The sequence below is a fragment of the Lonchura striata genome, chromosome 6, assembly GCF_050655825.1.
Source record: "Lonchura striata isolate lonStrDom1 chromosome 6, ASM5065582v1, whole genome shotgun sequence".
In the NCBI taxonomy this organism is placed as follows: Eukaryota; Metazoa; Chordata; class Aves; order Passeriformes; family Estrildidae; genus Lonchura; species Lonchura striata.
This window is the reverse complement of record NC_140708.1, coordinates 1,615,144-1,635,239: the sequence shown is the minus strand read 5'-3', so window position 1 is coordinate 1,635,239 and position 20,096 is coordinate 1,615,144. Positions and strand designations below refer to the sequence as shown.

At 41.0% G+C, this 20,096-nt stretch overlaps 1 protein-coding gene across 1 annotated transcript in view; it reads right to left on the bottom strand.

Moving 5' to 3' along the window:
- Positions 1-5,351: 5,351 nt before the first annotated feature.
- LOC144246625 (catenin delta-2-like) overlaps positions 5,352-20,096 on the bottom strand; it is a 46,350-nt gene continuing 31,605 nt past the window's right edge. The window contains exon 4 of the mRNA XM_085583773.1: positions 5,352-19,838. Within this exon, the coding sequence (XP_085439899.1) occupies positions 19,814-19,838 (25 nt within the window). The 3' untranslated portion in view covers positions 5,352-19,813. The remainder of the gene's footprint in view (positions 19,839-20,096) is intronic.

The following is a 20,096-nucleotide window of genomic DNA, read 5'->3' as shown; positions in this document are numbered from 1 at the left end:
AGAGACAAAAGAAATAAAGAGTGCTCTGAAATAAATTTTAGTGAGATTGATATATTTTTTCCTGACAAACTCTTCTTTTGAAGGAAAACAGCTCCATCAGTTTGTCCCTTCACCCTTCCAAAATACCTTTTTTTTTTTCCTTTTGGCACATGTAATAGAAACAGTTCCTATTACATGTTCTTGGAAAACAGCTGAGAAGCTAATGACTCTTACCCCATTCTTAGTGCTAACTAGAAAAAAAATAACAAAATAAGTCCACAATATAAACACTGAAATTTAGTTATGTCTAATAATAAATAATAAAATCTAAACCAAAATCTGATTTTATTTTAGAACAACAAAAACAAAGAAGATGTAAGTTCAGTATCAGACAGCTTTATGTTGATGAATATGAAATGAAACAGGAATAAGGCTTCTGCATTCACACTGCAGTTATTAAGTTATTCTGAGAAGCTGTCTGCATTATTATTATTAGGCAAATCTGGCTTAGTAATAAACCTACTGTGGATTAGGAACTATTAGGCTCAGTTCCACTGCACATATGTGTACAACTGAAATTATTACAGGCATATAGGAGGTGATAAACAGGCTTCTCAATGAAAGTATTTCCACTTAGCTGACTTGAAAACTGATCAGCTCAAACTGATAACTGGAAAAGAAAAGGTGGAGAGGTGTTCAGTGTGCATTCCTCCTGAATTCTTCCGTGGAAGTCATGCACACACCCTTTTGAATGAGAAAATTTCATGCAGGCCATTTCCCCCTATGAAAAAGCAGACCCTTCCTCCTGTGAAGCATAACCAAATTGCTCAAAGCCTCTCTTATCAGACCCAAGAATTGGTCTCCCACATTTACTGAACTAATTTATATAATCTTATATACTTCAAATGAAGCTTTTGTGCAACACTTCTCTACGGTTTTGTTTTGTTTGTTTATTTCTTTGTTTTCTTTTTTGTTTTTTCTTTTTCTTTTTTAGGAGGGGAGATTCTGGTGTGTAAATAAGCAGAAAGGTAACAGATGGTTGCTGGAGTCATGCCACAGAAAAAGCAGTGGCTGACAGGATCTGTTATCCCTTCACAGCTGCAGATAAAACCTTGACAGTTTAGGATAAAATTTCATTTTAAAAAATGTAGCTGCTGACAAATGAAAAAATATCCACTGGAGAAGACTGTGCAAAGAAGATTTCATCCTGCAGAGATGACTTCATGCATTTAAAAGAATTTCTAAATATATGAGAGAGGAAATGCCTTGCTGAAACAGAGATTCTGCAATTTGGCCAACCATGGCAAACTCAGGTAAAGGCACAGGAGAAATCAAATTCCTTTCTCCCATTTTTTTCTGAAAAAGCTAACAGCAAAACATCTAAAAGATCCCCCTGTGTGCCCACTTCTGTGCAGCCAGAGCTTTCCAAGACATTTGACAGCTATTCTCATGCAGAAAAATGTCAAGCTTTCTCTATAAAAAGGTATTGTATGGAATCAGAACTATACAGAAACCTAAAAAGCCATAAAAAGGGTAAGCCCTTAAAGGCCAATTTCTTGCAGGATAAAAACAAATTCCTTGTAAGGCCATAAATAGCTATGGTGTAATGTAATACATACTAGGTATGTAATTACCAGATCATTTCACCAAAAAAGAGAGGCTGCCTCTCTCTGTGAACCGTTGGACATGAATTACAACTGACAAGAACAGTTCAAATATTTTGTGTCTTCAGCTTCAGTAAACTTCACTGGCAGCAAAGCCCCTGTTGTGAGCGGGCTCTCTGCAAGCAGAGAACTCCTGCTTCAGATCTGCAGCTCCAAGTTCTGAACCAGAACTGGCACAGCAGCAATATCACACAGCTAACAGGAAAGTACCAATACCTCTGAAAAACAAACACCTCTAGGTTGCTCCAGGCTCACCCTTTGCCTACTCCTAGCAGCCATCTCCTGGTCAAGAAAAAGGACCACTTTTCACACTAGCAACAAGAGCTGGAGTAAGTGAGCTGATGGATCAGCACAGATTCCAAGTGAGAGTCACAATGAAATGTTATGCAGCCCTGGATAACAGGAGTTGCTTTTACTACGAAACCTGTTACACCTGTGTTGTCTGTACTCATTCCTCTCACCAACACACACACACACACACACACACACACACACACACACACACACACACGACCACTCTTCTTAAGCTGCAGCTATTAGGCCCAAACTTTCAAACCAAGTTTTTACACTCAAGATGTCCAAATTCAGGTAGGTAGAAAGAAAAACATAGCATCAAACAGTAAAATCAAAAATCAGCCCTCCTCTTCAAAAAGAAATCTATGAAATAAATACATCATGTCCTCACATGGAATGAAAAGATTATCAAGTTAACTTCAAACAATTTCTAAAGAGTAAAAAACTGCATTAAAATACTTCCCTTAAACCTGTGAAGCTTTTGGTCATTTCCTAACAAAAATTATTTATCTTGGGACAGAATTTACATACCTGTTCCTTTCTCCACATGTGCCTCGCTTCTCCACACTTTCACTTTTGGTATGCTCAGGAAACCTAGATATGTCACTCTTAGCCCTCCTTTGGGCTAAGAAAACCTGTCCATTTAATTCCAGGTCTTCAGCTATCCAGATCCTTCCATTTCATCAAACAGTGAAGACAAACATGACCACCAAATTATTAATGGTAAATGGCAAGCTAAGCAGCAAGTGGTCCCACTGATGCTGCAATGTCTTAAAGAAACTGACCAAAATCAAACAAGTAAAAACCCCAAATATTTCACAGTAAGTTTAGAGACTAGGAATTTCCCTGCCAACAATAGCTGCAGTTTTCTATTGGATCAGTGGTATCTTTTGCTTCCTAGGAAACCACTTGCCTAATGCTAAGAACTGAGGTGAATCTGTGAACCTCACTTGTTCATTGTGCTCCTGGAATAGGCTGAGAAAGAACAATCTAAATGAAGGGTGGTGGAGATTGCCAGAGAAACAGCGATGCACCAGAAAAAATAAAAGCTGGAGGCTGGACTTCTCATCAGGCTCTGATCCTGAAAGAGGGCTATGAAGATGGTGAAGAGATTTAAGGGGAAACCATATGAGCCATGGCTGAGGTCACTTGGTCTGTTCAGCCTAAAGAAGAAGAGACTGAGCTGAGACCTCATTGCAGTTACAAATTCTTCATGACAGACAGAAGAGGGGCAGACTCTGCTCTGTGGTGACCAGGGACAGAACCTGAGGCAATGGCCTGAGTTGCGTCAGAGAAGGATTAGTTTAGGTATCAGGAAAAGGTTCTTCATCCAGAGGTTGGGCACTGGAACAGGCTCCACAGGGACCTCCACAGGACACAGCACCAAGCCTGAGAGAGTTCAAGAAGCATTTGGACAATGCTTATAGGCAGAGTGTGACTTCTGGTGTATCCTGTGCAGGGACCATTCTACTTCAGTGATCCGTATGGGCCCCTTCTTGGCTCAGAATATTCTGAGTTTTTGTGATCTTGAGTGAGCTGGCAGAGATACGTCTATTACCATCCAACAATTTAAATCTACATAGAGCTGAAGTTCTTAAATTCAAGTTTTTAATTTATAAAAGCTAAAAAGTTCTGCTAGAAACTAATAAAATTTGTCGACCATTCTTTCCTTTCAAACATTTTAGTTCTGCTCTACACTAGAGATATTTTTCTAGCAAATGCTTGATGTTACTATCTTGCAGAGTGGTATGCACTCTCAATGTTAGCTCTTGTTTCCTGCTTATGAAATACCTATGGTATATGACACTGAGGTCCAGCTTCTGAAATTAACAATATCTGCATGGCAATTTATTTCATAATTGAGGATGACTTTCAGTTGCTTCTTTTCATGAAAAAAATTGAGACTATACGTCCTGATGTTATATCACTTCCTTAAATTCTCCCCCATTCATCTTCTCCCTCTATTTCCCTCTTCTCGCTCCTATTTCCAATGAAAGTAAAAGCAATGCACCTTAAAAATTTAACTTATTCTCAATGTCTCTGTAAAAAGTGAGATCATGATTATCCATGTGACTGATGAGATGTCCAAGAGCTACTAATGAGAAGCTTCTTAGGTCTTTTATCTTGTCAGAAGATCATAACAGCTTACATGAGCCCAGTAAATCGTGAAAATATAATTCTTCTCCTTGTTTTTAATGTCTGGTTGGAAAATACAACATTTCCTGGCTCTTATAGTCTGTCATCACAGAAAGGCACCACACAGATTTTGCATCTGTCAAAGTTTGCAAATGAGCCACACGATGCTGAGCAAAACGTGTGGCAAACAAAGGCAAAAACTGCACTGAAACGTATTTGCTATTAGAAGCTCAGTAGTGCCATGCAAAAACCAGAAACGAGCTATGAACAGTATGAAGTACACTGTCCACTTGTTTCTTCTTGGATGAATGAGGCCATTAAAATACACAACACATGAAGAGAGAAAGAGAGGGAAGTGCTTTGTTGCTGTTCTTCAAGTGGCAGACCAGCACTGGGGAGGAAGGGAGGTTAGAAATAACAAATCTTCAAAAAGGAAACATCAGTCTCATCTCCCTTGAGCTATCAGAAGTGCATTTACCACACTATGTGGCTCTCCTGCCAGCATCCTCCTGAACACCCTGTTGCACTCAGAAGTACCTAAGGAGCCTTTCACTTCCCTCCCTTCAGCATAATGGAAAGGAATTACTTTCTGGTAGAGGAAGAGGATTGGAAGAGCTAAACTTGCAGATCAAAACAAGAGACAAGGTATAATCTCTCTCAAAATTATACCCTGCATACTGTTAAATAACCTGACAAATAAAATGACTACACATAATCTCTTCTACTCTGCTCATAGGTTAGGAACTGTAAGCTCTCCTGGACAATACTCGTCAATCAAACTGAATGGACCAGCACCATCCATGTTACTGTAATATCCTGAAAGTGTGATGTTCCGTGAGCACAACAGAGCAGATTTTCTAATGATAGGATTGGATTTCTTGAAAGACAGGATGGAAACATTACAGAGTGGCCTTCTGCGCTGTCACTAAAATGGCACCAGTCAAAAGGGAGAGAGAGTAGTAAGGACTTCATGAGCTAAAAGCAGAGTCATTTCATTCCTGCAGACTACAGTTCTAAAAGGATTTGCTTCAAATTTTCTGTTTCTTTGGTTCAGTTTGGTTGTGGTTTTTTTTTACTACCAAGCATTTATTCTAGAGAAAGAAGGTTGCTAAACAATATAGGGCAAATCCCAGTGAGAAAAAATAGCAAATACAGGTGGATAATTCTGCACATACAGAATTGCATTTGCTGTGCTGTGAGATGACTCCACCTGTGCCCAATGCCTCCCCAGCCATTTATAAACCACCTTGTTATAAACGAGAGTTTATTTTAGCCAGATTAAAAAATAAAAATAATTTTATTAGCGGTCAAATTCTATCTAGCCAGCCACACAGAAAGGACAGAGCCGAGCCCGGGGTCGACCCTGGGTGTGCAACAAGGAGTCAGCCTCAGCAGAGGTTTTCCCCTATGCCCACACACCTCCATCCTGGCACAGGCGGTTTTTATAGGGAAAATTCTGCCTGAGGCCAAGGTTTTAGCAATCAGTCCTTTCTTCTATTCGGAGTCCATATGTTAATAAGAATTTCTTTTTGGTGATGAGGAGAAAAATTCAATGTTAGGCGTTTACGGGAAGGCTTCTTTCATATGGATCTGTCTGAGTATTTCCATGATATCCATCTTGGACGATCAGCACAGACGATCAGCAGACAATGGCCCATCTCCCGGCCGGGCCACATCTGTTTACTTGTAAATCAGTTTCCAGTATGCACTCAAGTCTCACCTACAAAAGGGGGGGAAGGGGGGGGAGGAACTAATACAACGGGCATGATTTAACAAGCATCCAATATTACATATTTCATACAAGGAATGGCGCGAATTATATTTACTATACATAACAACCTCAATGTAAACAGTGGAAAGACAGGAACTGTTGCCACATAACGCAATGTGCTCAAATACACACAAAAATAAGTTTTACAAGTTCTGTGTATCAATTCTTTACCTCACTGTAAGTTGACACATGCAAGGACCTGTTAGATGCTTGTTTATTTTGCCATGCTCAAGCTGGAATGTAATACTCTCTGGGAAAATCTTTTCTAGACAAGGTTTCCAGCTAGGTCCCAAAATCCCAAATGAACAGACTGTAGGATAGTCTATGGATTCCATCCTCACCTATTTTAAGGAAGCAAGATTCAACCTTAATTATCTTCATCAGGAAAGGAAAACAGATTGCTGTTTATTTTATCATAGCTGCTATGTTTTTTAAAAACTAACTTGTGCACAAAGTAAAAATTTCCACCTTCCGTGTAGAAGACATCTGTATGAAGAATTGCAATGTGCTTTGGACTTGCTATTTTTGAATTGAGTGTATTTTTGTGCTATTTAGACTCCTCAAATTTATTCTTCTGGGGTCAGTTTTTCACACTGAGGAGGAGTATAGATTAAATCCTGAGAGACTGTATGATTTCTGTGTAGGGAAGGTAAACCTGGTATTTCCTTTCTGTATGAAAGAAATACTTAAACACAGACCATTGGTTCTGCCAAAACAAGGGGCCTGGCTTGAGTAAATCTGATGGAAAAAAAAAAAATCCAAAAACCCCAAAAACTTCAGGTGTTCACAGGACATAGAAAGTTGAACCATTTACTTCTGGAGATAAGCCCACACTGCCAAAATTTGTATTCTTTAATTCACTAAAAGTGAATTTCCCATGGCTATCCTTAGTACCACCACCTCTGGAGAAACCTTCCCCTTTACCCTTAATTTCAGGTATGGGTAAGAGGGACCAATTAAGAGAAAAGGAGAGCTGCCTATCATGCCTTGTGTCACATAAAACCTGTAAGCTCTGTTCTGTTTCATCCAGACTGGGAATGTCAACTTCAATCTTCTACACCTTGCATTAGAGAGTTACGCCAGAAACCCATGGATGCCACCACCAGTCCCTCGGGATTCTGAAAATCCCAGCCCGTGTCTCAGGCTTGAAAACAGCAGTATTGCACAGTGCTGTCACTAGCTATACCACAGTCACAGTAATGCCTTCCATTTTACCAGAAGTTTCTTTCTGAAGGTGACAACCCTTCCCAAAGAACTACCAGAAACATTCCCAGCAATGTCCCACCCATGCAGGATTACACTGTTATGTTCTTAATTCTTTAGACTCTAAGAGTGCCTGGCTGCTATTCAGACTTACAGCAGACTAACACTATTAATACCGAGACAATCCTTTAACAAAGTGAGATTAAGTATTTGGAGAAGACTCCTGCAGAAACATTGAATAGGCCATGTTCCAAACTCTGTGTGCTAATCTCATAAGCAGTTTTACATGAGCACAGAAATTAAACTAGAGTTTATTTTACTTCTATCAAAAGAGAAAAAAGATGAGTTTTGAAACTTACAGTTCACACAAAATGTTCTGATCTAATTTATATCCTCTCATAAGTGAAAAAAAAAGCCAGTTTAAAAGTTTAGAAGACAGACAGCACTACTGTTTTCTGCTTAGGAGGAAATTAGGGTCAGCAGAGGTAATGAAATGAGAACTTGATTCTGAAAATGCAAAACTGACCAGAAACGTTTCAGGACATTGCAGTTAAATCATGCATTTCCTGGAAAACTTTTGTCCCTGTGCTGACTTACACCCAGACAGTTCCAAAGGTGAGAACTGGTACAAGATGTTATAAACGAGCACAATAGGCTGCCAAATCCAATTAAAAGGATTTATTAATAGCAGAAAGCGAAAGCAAACCAGCGCGCGCTGGGCGGCAGTCATTTCAACTACCGCGCCTAGTTCCCCGTTTCCCCCCCACTTATTGGGTTGTCTCTCCCGGATGTGTGACGTTCTGGTGACGTTCTGGTGTCTCTTCTGCGCAGGCGCACCCTGTTGTTAGGTGGTCGTTTTCTGCCTCTTGGTGGCGCCAGTGGTCTTCTTTAAGGTTGTCTCTGCGACCTGGAAACTTTCTCAAAACAAGAAATGTTATCTCCAGGCACGTTTACATGTTTTGCTAAGCTCTGTAACGGAACTGTCCTTGAAAGATATCTATTCGCTTAGGTGTTTGGGTGCCTAGCAGCAACTTTCTCAAAACAGTTTCAACTCCCTAAAAAGTTTGTAACGTAATTGTCCTTGAGAGATAGTTACTGGAATGCCTGGCAAAATGAGAACATGTTCAGACAAGTTAAAACTCTATTCTGTGAATGTGAGAGATTCTATATTATGAACAAAAAGGCCTTATTTTTCTAACAATATCCCCCCTTTTTATTTTTAACCCTCTTTTTGTTCATTAAAGCGCTCTAATTCCCTCTTGCTCAATTCTAAATACTCTTCAGTCTCTACTCCGCTAAGTGGCTCATACTTTGGCCTTACTATCATTAAATGTGCAGCTTCTAACCTATTTTTCACTAGTGTAATAAGCTTGCTAAGAATACATGGCCCAAAGGTAAGTATTAGAATTAGTAAAATTACTGGTCCTGCAAGGGTGGATAATAGAGTGGTTAGCCAGGGAGAATAGGTGAGCCAGGATTCATACCAACTCTGCTGGGATTCTCTTTCTCTTTTTCGTTGTTCTATTTGTTTGCGTAACTCAGCCATCGTGTCTTTTACAATACCTGTGTGATCTACATAAGCACAACATTCTTCTTGCAAAGCAACACATAGTCCCCCTTGCTGTAAGAATAACAAATCTAATCCCCTTCGGTTTTGGAGGACTACCTCAGAAAGGGATTTTATTGATTTAACTAGTTCACTTATGGCTTTATCTATTCTACTCAGATCTTCATCTACAGATGTGCGCAGAGCTTTCATACCTTGGGTTTGACTTATTAGGGAGGCGACCCCTGTTCCTACTCCTGCTCCTCCTATGCTGAGCAAGATTGCTACTGTTAGTGCTGTAAGTGGTTCTCTTTTAACCAGGTAGTGTTCAGGGGTCCTCTGATGTTCTAATACGTATTCTTTTGGGTGGTATACGATTCTGGGGATTATTAGAACTTGAATGCAGAAGTCTGAATTATTAAAGGCTTTTACCGATAGGCAGGGTGTAACTCCAAGTTGTTGACATACCCATTTAGTATTGACTGCTGGCATAAGCCAATCAAAAGGCTTGTCTATTCTGCTAATGTTCATTGTCGTGTTGCAGAGGTGTCGCATATCTGCTGGAACTTCTCCTACACATCTTCCTTGCCCACTAACCTGGGACAAGGTAATGCCTGAAACATTATCTCCTTCTTTTTTCCAGAGACACTCTTTTGGATTTGTACCATTTATTTCCCTTGCCTCAGATGTAATCCCAATAGCTTCATAAAAGGGTGGATTTATCATATAGCAAAGCCAACATCCTTTAGTTAGGTTAGGATGGGTATGATTCAAAACTCCAAAAGTAGCTTGCATAATTTTCCATAAGGTTGTATACTTCTGCACTAATAGCTGAGGTTCTTGATTACTTTTGTTTATAACATTATCTCTGGTTTTATTACTCTTTTTTTTAAGTCATTGCTTATTACTGGATTTGGGCCTATAGGGCTAGGGTCATGTGGCGCTATCTCCTTTTTTATTTGAATTAGATTCCCTGGATCATGTCCTTCTATCCAATGCCTAACCCCCCATGTTTTGCCTATTAACCATCCAGAATCGCTTGGTTGAGTGACATTTAGGTAAAGAAAGGTGCAGTTCCCAAGTAAGTTTTTCCCAGTCCAAGGCCACTCTCGTGGTCGTTTACACCCTGCTGGTCCATGTCCTACTTTTAAATATCTGTCTAATCCCCCACCCGGAGCCCACGCTGATGCTATTGTTTCACAGCCCCAATAGGCACAGTAATAATGTTCGGGGTAATTACAGTATTGCTTCCCTGGGTTTGAAGCAGGGCACATATAGAAGCTTGTTAAATTTAACAGTCGCCCGCATTTTAAATTTCGAGTTAGATCACAGATCCCAACTTTGAAGCTTGGTGCTCCAGGTCCCGTTATTGTCTGTAAAATATGACGGGTATCGTGATCCTCCCATCTGCTTAAGGTCCATTTAAAGGGTTCATGTATATTAACTGTGGCACTCTGAAGGGGAAGCCATACAAACATAAAAACCCATAGGATTGAGTGATACGCACTGCAGGGGAGGATGTTACTTATCATGCTCAGTTTTACATTCCCATTTTTCCTCATTCCGTTGTCACCATTCTCATACTCATGATGATTTACGTTCTTTTTCAAGGTTTGGGAGGGCCCCTCATCCCCACTATCTACCTCTCTGTCTCGCCTGTCAACTTGGTTGCTACAAGTTAGAGGGCAAGCCATCTTCTCGACAGCAGAGATATTCTTCAGGGGTGGGATCGTTCCCTCTCTCCCGCTTTGATCTCCGGGAGTTCCAATTTTTCGTATTCAACTGTGGAGTGTCGCACCTGAGCCTTTTGACTAATTTGCGACACTTGACCTGGACTATATCCGTGAGGAACGGACCCAGGGGTTCATTGGAATGGTAACAGTGGAATTCAGGGTTTATTCCTTTTATGAAAACCTCCCACCACTCAGGGGATCCTTTAGTCAATTCCCGAGTGGCAACCTTGTAATTTAGTACTTCAGATGTCAATTTGCGCTGCTCCAGCCAGCAGCGTTGACATACACTTCTTGGAGCTCTCCCCTTTCTGCAGTGAGCCCACCACAATCCTTTACAGATTTTGCAGGAAAAACAGGCAAAAGGGTAACAATGACAATCTAACCAGCTACACCTTACTCTAATACTTTGATGTTCAGCATGGCCCTCCCCTTCCCAAGGTCTCTGTTCTTTTTCAAGTCGGATGAACCGATAAAAGGGCTGTTGGGCTGAATCCTCTAGACGTTTACAGTATCCTGGGGGCTTTGTTTCTCCAACTAGTTGTACTTGCAGTCCCCAGTTATCTCCAACCCAAATGTCCCTAGAGCTGATAGAGTTCATGAAAATTATTTGTAAGTCCTTTTTACTGTTAGCTTTAAATCCCCCGGCTTCCCGTCAATTTTCCAGCTCGTTTCTCTGGAAGCTGTATGAAATCGAGTTGGATCCACCGGCCCCTTTACTCTGCTAGCATGAGTCCATCCCTTCTCTGCTGTGCGGACTGCGGAGTCAGTGGTGATTAAAACCAGGTATGGTCCGTCCCACTTTGGGGTGATTGAATCTTCCTTCCAGCTCCGGATGAGGACCCAGTCGCCAGGTTGTACCTGGTGTAACACAAGATCTAGGGGGGGTCTTTGGGCCCACATCCCTTTTTCCCATAACTGTTTTTTATATTTCATTAAAATGGTTAAGTATTTATTAATACTTTGATCAGTAATGTTAGGATTGGTTTGAACTTTTTCTAGGGAATAGGGCATCCCATACAGCATTTCAAATGGGGACAGTCCTATATCAGCTCGTGGCTGAGTTCAAACATTTAATAATGCCAACAGCAAACATTTTATCCAGGATAATTTAGTTTCTAGTACTAATTTGGTGAGTTGTTTCTTAATTTCCCCATTCATTCTTTCTACCCTTCCCGAACTCTGTGGATGCCAGGGAGTATGTTGTTCCCATTTTATGCCCAGAGCTTCTGCTAGCATCTGTGTTATTTTTGAAGTGAAATGGGGGCCTTTATCAGAGTCTATTGTCTCTGGGACCCCATATCTAGGTATTATTTCTTCCAGCAAGGCTTTTGTTACTGTCCGAGCTGTCTCTCTGGCAGTGGGGATTACTTCCACATAATGTGTTAAATGATCCACTATAACCAAAAGATATTTTAATCTCCCTATCTTGGGGAGCTCAGTAAAGTCTACTTGCAGATTTGAAAAGGGCCTCTTTGCCACTGGCCTCCCACCCAGGGGTAGTTTTCTTAGGTTTCTCCTGTTTACCCGTAGACAGGTTGGACAACTTCTAGTAATCCCTTTCGCTAAGTCATGTAGGCCCACCGTCATATAATGGGTGGCAAAGTGATCCACCAGTCCTTGAGCGCCCCAGTGTGTTCTCTGGTGTAATTTACTGAGCATCCGCTGGGCTATAGCTCTAGGTAAAACCTCCCTCCCATCCTTTAACAGCCATTTCCCTGATTCCTCTTTTATTCCTAATTTTGTAAGCTTCTCCTGTTCTTCTATTGTAAATATAAGCTTATCCTGGGTAGTCGACTCAGGGTCCTTTGGGGTATCCACAAGATCCTTCCTAATTCCCTCACTTAAAGTTAGTGTTTTAATAATTGCAGCTTTCTTTGCCTCATAATCTGCTGCATTGTTACCCCTACTCCGGTAATCCATTCCCCGTTGATGCCCTTTTAAATGGACCACTGCTATCCTGGTAGGGCCTCTCAAAGCCCTCAGGAGGGCTATTATTAGTTTCTGATGGATTAAGTCCCTTCCCTGTGAATTCACGAGGCCCCTCTCTTCCCATAACTTCCCAAAAGTGTGCACCACCCCGTATCCATATTTAGAGTCTGTATAGATGGTCCCCTCTTTTCCTTCTAATAGTTCCAAGGCTCTTAGGATAGCGTATATCTCGCAGGCTTGGGCTGACCATGTTTTGTCTAGGGGTCCAGATTCAATTACTCTTAAGTCAGGCCCCCCCACTATGGCATATCCTGATCTCCTTTGACCCTCAACTACTCTGGATGATCCATCAACAAACAATTTTTCCCCAGTCTCTAATTCCTCTTCCTCCAGGTCAGGTCTAATTTTGGTTTGTTCTTCTATAGTAATTACACAGTCATGTATCAGTGATTCAGTTTCGGGCTCTCCGAAGAGGAAGGAGGCTGGATTTTGTAATGAGGTGGTTTCTAAAGTGAAATTAGGGGTTTCTAATAGAATCCCCTCATATTTTAGGAGCCTGGCATCAGAGATCCATTTGTCTGCTTTTTGCTGCATCACACTCCGTATGTTATGTGGAGTTAACACCTTCAGAGTGGCATTGAAGGTGATCTTCCTTGCTTCTTCTACTAACTCCGCACAGCCTGCAATTATTTGTAAACAGCCCAGCCATCCCCTGCTTACAGGGTCTAAAATTTTAGACAGATATGCAATAGGTTTCTTTTTCCCCGCCCAGTCCTGGGTAAGTACTCCATAAGTTACCCCATCTGTGATATTAACAAATAAAAAGAAGGGCCTCTTTAAATCTGGGAGGCTTAGGACTGGAGCATGGACCAGAGTTTCTTTTAATTCTTGGAACTTAGATTTTTCCTCCTCTGTCCACTTAAGGTGCCCATCTTGGGTAAGTTTTTGATACAGAAATCTTGCCTTCCCGCTATAGTTCTCAATCCACTGCCTACAATACCCTGTAAGTCCTAATACCGGACGAATTTGTCGTTTATTTTGCGGTAGAGGCAGGGATAGGATTGCTTGTACTCTATCTGGATCAATTCTCTTTTCTCCCTTTTTCAAATAATGTCCCAGGTACCTAACTTCCTCTTCTACAAATTGTAGTTTTGCTTTAGAGACTTTTAATCCTTTCAGTCCCAGGAAATTCAATAGTTTGATACTTTCTTTCCGAACTTTGTCTTCTTCTTTACCTGCTATTAACAAATCATCCACATACTGAACTAGCTTTACCTCTGGGTCTGTTTTATAATCTTGCAAAATTTGTTCCAGGGCTTGCCCGAATAAATTGGGTGATTCCGTAAAGCCCTGAGGAAGTACCGCCCACCTGAGTTGCTGTCGCCTCCCCGTGTCAGGGTCCTCCCATTCAAAGGCAAAATAATCTCGGCTGGATTCGTCCAGAGGGCAGGCCCAAAAGGCATCTTTCAGGTCTATGACACTATACCACTCGTTCTCAGGTCCCAGTTTGCTTAAAAGAGTATAGGGATTTGCCACTGCTGGGAATCGGGCCACGGTTCGCTTATTAATTTCCCTAAGGTCGTGCACCAGCCGATAGGATCCGTCTGCCTTTTTTACCGGGAGTATAGGGGTGTTAAAAGGCGACATACAAGGTTCTAGCAGTCCTTGGTTTAACAGCCTTTCAACCTCAGGTTTTAACCCTCTCCTCCCTTCTAGTGAAATTGGATACTGTTTTATTCTTACCGGGATCTCGGGATTTCTGATTTTTACTGTAAATGGGGTTATATTTAATTTGCCCACGGTCCCTGGATTATACCACACTTCGGGGTTTATTTTCTCTTCATCTTCTAAACGGAGGGAACAGAGTCTGATCTTTAACTCCTTTTCTACCACCTCAATTTGAACTCCTAATTCAACAATCAAGTCTCTCCCTAACAAATTGTAATCTGCTTCAGGAACTAATAGGAAGTCACCCATCCCCACTTTAGTTCCCGATTCTACCACCACCCCTTTAATAATTTGTACTTCAAAAGGTTCCCCCTTAGCCCCTATTACCGTGGCTGTCTGTTTTGATAAATTACAGCCCTGAGGCAGAAATTGAATAGTAGATCTTTCTGCCCCTGTATCGACCAAGAAATCTATTTCCTGGCCCTGGGGACCCACCTTCAATTTTATCAAGGGCTCTTTTTGATGTTTCCTGGTCCCCATAAAATAGAGCCCCTGACTCCCCTATTCGATTTTGAACTCCTCCTCGTCCCTTAGCCTCCTCCTGCACTCCCTCTTGAAATGTCCCTTCTTACCGCAATAATAACACACCCTTTCTCCTACCTTTCCCTTGTCACCCTCCCTATTCCGAGTGACTCTCTTCTGTCCTTCCTCCACCCGCCTGCTTTCCCTCACTGCAGCAACCATCATTTTCACCTGTCTCTTCTGACTTTCATCCTCTCTGCGGACATAAACCTTCTGCGCCTCTCGCAATAATTCTGCTAAATCCCTGTCCTGCCAATCATCCATTTTCTGTATCTTTCTCCTAATATCATCCCAGGATTTAGAGACAAACTGGACTTTAAGAATTTCCTGTCCCATTGGGTTATTCGGGTCTAACCCCGAGTACAGCTGAAAACTTTTCCTTAACCTCTCTAACCATTCAGTGGGGGTTTCATCCTTCTTTTGTCTGTCATTAAATGCTTTATTTATATTCTGGCCCCTAGGAACGGACTCTCTTATGCCATCAATTAATATGGTCCGAAAGTCCCGCATGTTAGCTCTATGGGCCGCATCCTGGTTATTCCAATTAGGATTCTGGAGAGGCCATTTAGTATCGGCCGTTTGCTGGGCATGTGCGGGTTGGGCATCCCAGGCCCGCATTCCAGCAGTTCTTATCATGTTCTTTTCCTCGGCCGTGAATAAAATGTTAAGTATAGATTGTAATTCCTCCCAAGTGTATATATTAGGACCTAAAAATTGATCCACCCGCTCTGCCACGCCCAGGGGGTCTTCTAGCAAATTTCCCATCTCCTTCTTAAAGTCTCTAACATCCCCCGAACTTAAGGGCACCGAAATAAATCCAATCCCCGGCTGTGGTCCCCCCATCGGCATTTCCCTTAAAGGAAATAGTTTGCCTTGCGTCTTACTTTGGGTAAGAGGACCACGCGAGCCTGAGCGTTGATCAGAGTCTGAGTCTGATTCTTCCTCATCCGATTGTGGAGGAGGAGGGGGTGCATTTGGCGCAGGGGGAATGTAGGGCGGGGGTGCAATAATTACTTCTTCCGCTCGCCCCTTCTTTTTCTTTCCTCCTGAAACCTCCGAGAGTTTAAACACGAGCACCTCCGGCTTTTCTGTCCAGACTCGGGCATAGGCACTCTCCTCAGGGTTAGGAGGTTGTTTAGCGTGTATCCAACCATTTAACAGTTGTTTTACCCAGTCCTCTGAGGACCCAAAGATGGGCCAAAACACACCTTTAGAAATCTCTTGTCCTCCCCATACTTCTATGCAATAGTGTATCATCTTTGCCTTATCCTTCCCAGGTGCCCCTGGAAAGTGCTCCCAATTTGTCAGCATAAACCCTAAGGGACTATCCTTAGGAATTGGGGAAAGTTTTACCCCCACCGGGGAGGGGGATTTATCCTTGCTCTTCCCCTGCCCCATGTCCTCCGGAGTACCTTCAATCACTCACGACAGCACAATCGCTTCCCCTGGTTCGAGGCCCAGGCCCTCGCGGGCTCTGGAAAACGCACTACTAAGGGTCCACACTCGCTTGGAGAATCCGGCTGCCGGTCCTCCTCTCATACACACACACACTCGCCGTACTCCGGGATCCCGAACCCCGCCCGGACGGATCCCCTTTATACTTACGCGTCCTGCGTCTTCGTCCGGACTTTTGTGCACAAAAATTACGGGGTACCCTGGGCCCGCTTCCCTCTCTTTGCTCTCGCTCTCTAGGCTTTTAGGTTCGTCGGCCGGGATGAGGGTAAAAACCCCGGTCTGAGTCCGCTCAAGGGAGCGGAATCGTGGCGCCCCTCTCAGAGAGAGGTTCCCCAGATCCCGATCCGAGTCACGGCACCAAATTGTTATAAACGAGCACAATAGGCTGCCAAATCCAATTAAAAGGATTTATTAATAGCAGAAAGCGAAAGCAAACCAGCGCGCGCTGGGCGGCAGTCATTTCAACTACCGCGCCTAGTTCCCCGTTTCCCCCCCACTTATTGGGTTGTCTCTCCCGGATGTGTGACGTTCTGGTGACGTTCTGGTGTCTCTTCTGCGCAGGCGCACCCTGTTGTTAGGTGGTCGTTTTCTGCCTCTTGGTGGCGCCAGTGATCTTCCTTAAGGTTGTCTCTGCGACCTGGAAACTTTCTCAAAACAAGAAATGTTATCTCCAGGCACGTTTACATGTTTTGCTAAGCTCTGTAACGGAACTGTCCTTGAAAGATATCTATTCGCTTAGGTGTTTGGGTGCCTAGCAGCAACTTTCTCAAAACAGTTTCAACTCCCTAAAAAGTTTGTAACGTAATTGTCCTTGAGAGATAGTTACTGGAATGCCTGGCAAAATGAGAACATGTTCAGACAAGTTAAAACTCTATTCTGTGAATGTGAGAGATTCTATATTATGAACAAAAAGGCCTTATTTTTCTAACACAAGATAACCGGGTTTTATTTATTTTTTTCTTATGAAGTTGCAACATGACTCTCTAATGATAATGTTTTTTTCTTTTTAAACAAGAGCCAAATTAATACTGCAGTCTGTTCTACAATGAATAATGGCCCTTTACAGTTTCATTCACCAAATTATCCCACTTTTTCTGAATAAATAGTTCTAAAGGTTCTGAAACACATGGAAAGTAAAGCCATAATAGAAAGTTTTCAGCACAGATCAATATAATTGAAGGCAATATGAAAATGGACAGTGAGCTCTGAACATCACTTTGGTACCCATGGTGGAGTGTATTCCACATAATTCTTCTTGTTATCTCATCTTTTTGCCAGCTTCTTTGCAGGAGATGACCTGTGTATATGTGTGTAAATAAACACAGGTGGGAAGTCACACAACAATGAAGAACACCTGGTGATTGGACATATCAAACCACACAGTTTGAGTTCATAAACCAGCAAAAACACTGCAACCACAAAACCTCATCAGTATGTATTTAAATGGAGGATATGAAAATGTTCTATTTTGCATCTGTTGTGTAGCAAATGTAACTTAGCTGGAGCAGTACATGTACAGGGTTTCCTACTAGGTTAAAACTTCAAAAAGTAAGTAATTTATACACATTTGGCAAGTTCAGAATTTGGAAGAAAATCTGGAAGGCACACACACTGACAACTGGAGCCCAACATTTCTATTTCTAGGATCCCCCAGTTCTCCTAAAATTTAGAAACAGACAAAATAAAACTGAAGAAAAAAATAATAACAAAACAATAACAATAATAATAAATATACACAAGCCACAGATAATTTGCTGGTGCCAACAGACACATTAATCTTCCTTCATGAAAATAGGCTGGAAAATATTACATTAACATGTATTTCTGATACTTCAAAATACTCAAGACTTCTCCCATTCACAGTTCAGAAGAAACCAAATAATTTAAAAATAAATATTATGCTCTTTCCCTCCTTATACCACACCTTCATATAAGAGATTATGGCATGAAACAGTTGATATCACAGCCCTAGTGCAGATTTATTTTCTTTTTTTTTTTTTAATGGAGTAAACATAAAAGAATGCTCTGAAAAATCAGTCAGTAATGATATGAACTTTTCCATTTCCCATACGCAGAACAGATGTTGAGCTAAAATTTCATTTGTCAAATGTCAGCTCAGAACACATATTTAAAGTTAAGAGCATCAGTAAGACAAACTACACAGTGAAAACAATGGAAAAAAAAAGTCAATTACATCAGTGCCTGCCAACCATTTTTCTGGGCCTCCAGACAGAAATTGTCTGAATTGAAGATTCCAGAATATTATGTTCAATTTTAGGAATGCCAATTGCTTATTAGGGTGAGTAAAATCTCTTCTGGATAGCTACTTTTTCATTTTGAGCTGAATGACGTATATAGGAAGTACTACTCAAAAGCCTGCAAATAGTGTGCTGTTGTCTTGCTGATTTTCCTCTGCCACTGAGTATTTTTTGGACCTCCGGTTAGGCAGGTAGGTTTGGTGTCTGAAAATGATGCCTACTATTGCCCTCTACAATTTGTGACAGTCATAAAACACTCCAACCAACCAGCCAACAAAAGCAGCAATATGTCTGTAAGGACACTTGCGACTTCTCAGTTGACAAAATGTAGCTGCTGTCAAACCTGTGTACTTTTTTCTTGCTGTCTAAGATATAACTGGTAACCCTCTGAGGCATACAGCACAACTCAATACAGCCACTGAAAGTCTACATTGCATTTGGCTTGTTTTCCTTTTCCTGGTTGTATCTCTCACATTCTACCCAAAGTAATTTCTATCCTTCCATATTATTTTTTGAAGTATCTGGAAAGTCTTTAATTTTATCACTTCCACACTTGTAATATATTGGCATTTTTGTAATCTATTCATATAAATCGACATGTTAAAAGCATTCTGATTGCTTTTGTTACTTTTCTCCAAACTCTTCTCAAATGTTTAATGTCTTTCCAACAGCTGAATGATCAGTAACTGCTGTAAGCCACAGATGGTTTTACAAGTCAGTCTGCCTCGGTGGAGTATGGTTTCTGGGGATTAAGGCATAACATAATCAAGTGTGTTTCTAACATTTCTTTATCAGAAATATTCAAACCAAAATGCAAGGGTGGAAATACTAATATATACCACACACAGCCTATGGATCAAATAAATGAAATCAAGAGTAATGCAAATCTATTTACAAAAGTTTTGTACAAATTTCCAATCCTTTGGACAGTAATCAGTAGTAATATTTAATGAACCCCTCTAAAGAGTTTACAAAGTTCATTTTATACTTAGATGTCTCCTCGATCCTATTTTACCTACAGAAATCAATACTCATGAATGTACAAATGGCACTACAAAGAAAGAACAAAAAAGAAGCAAATGCAAAATAATAACATATATCCTATACATTAACAGTAGCAAAGTGATAGCAAAGGAATTGAACAGGAATAACATTTTCTTAAAAAGATATTATGTCTAAGACCTGTAGAGATACTGTAAATGTCTTTCCTGTTTATAAGGAATAGCATTTTCAACACCATCATGCTTCTTCTACAAACATTTCATATAGATTACAGTCATTTCTCAGCTGATCTAGTGCACTCCTAATGTAATTTTCTATAACTTTCAATGTAACACAATTACAGAGCAAAGCTCTTTTTTCCACATGGGCTCTTATATTCTGGAATAGAAATGTAATACCACCGTTTCAGAAAAATACTTTTCCCCTCTCGTTACTAATATTTGCTTTGGCACAGGGGGAAGAAGGGGACCAATGAGATAGAATTTTTTTTCAAATTTCTGCAGTTAAAGCTAACGGGAACAAAAAAAAAGCTTGAAGATCAAAGTGTTCTCAACAAGTGAAACCCTGAAAGCAGTGATGTTCCTGATGTCCTGTTAAATGTTATCTGCTGTTCTATTCCTGGGTGAAGAGAGAGAAAGAACTGCTATAATGCTAAACAAGTCACGAATCAGTTTATGAATTAAATTTTTTTGTTAACTTTAGGAATGAAGTTTCTTCAAATTGTTACTTAAAGACCTCCAGCATTTTTGTTGCAGGCAAAGTTTTGGACTCTCCTATCATGAAATTACACATTACAACTAACAAATAAATAAATCACACCATCTGCCAAAGAAAAACATTGGTATCACCTAACACTTTCAACAAGTTTAAACTCAA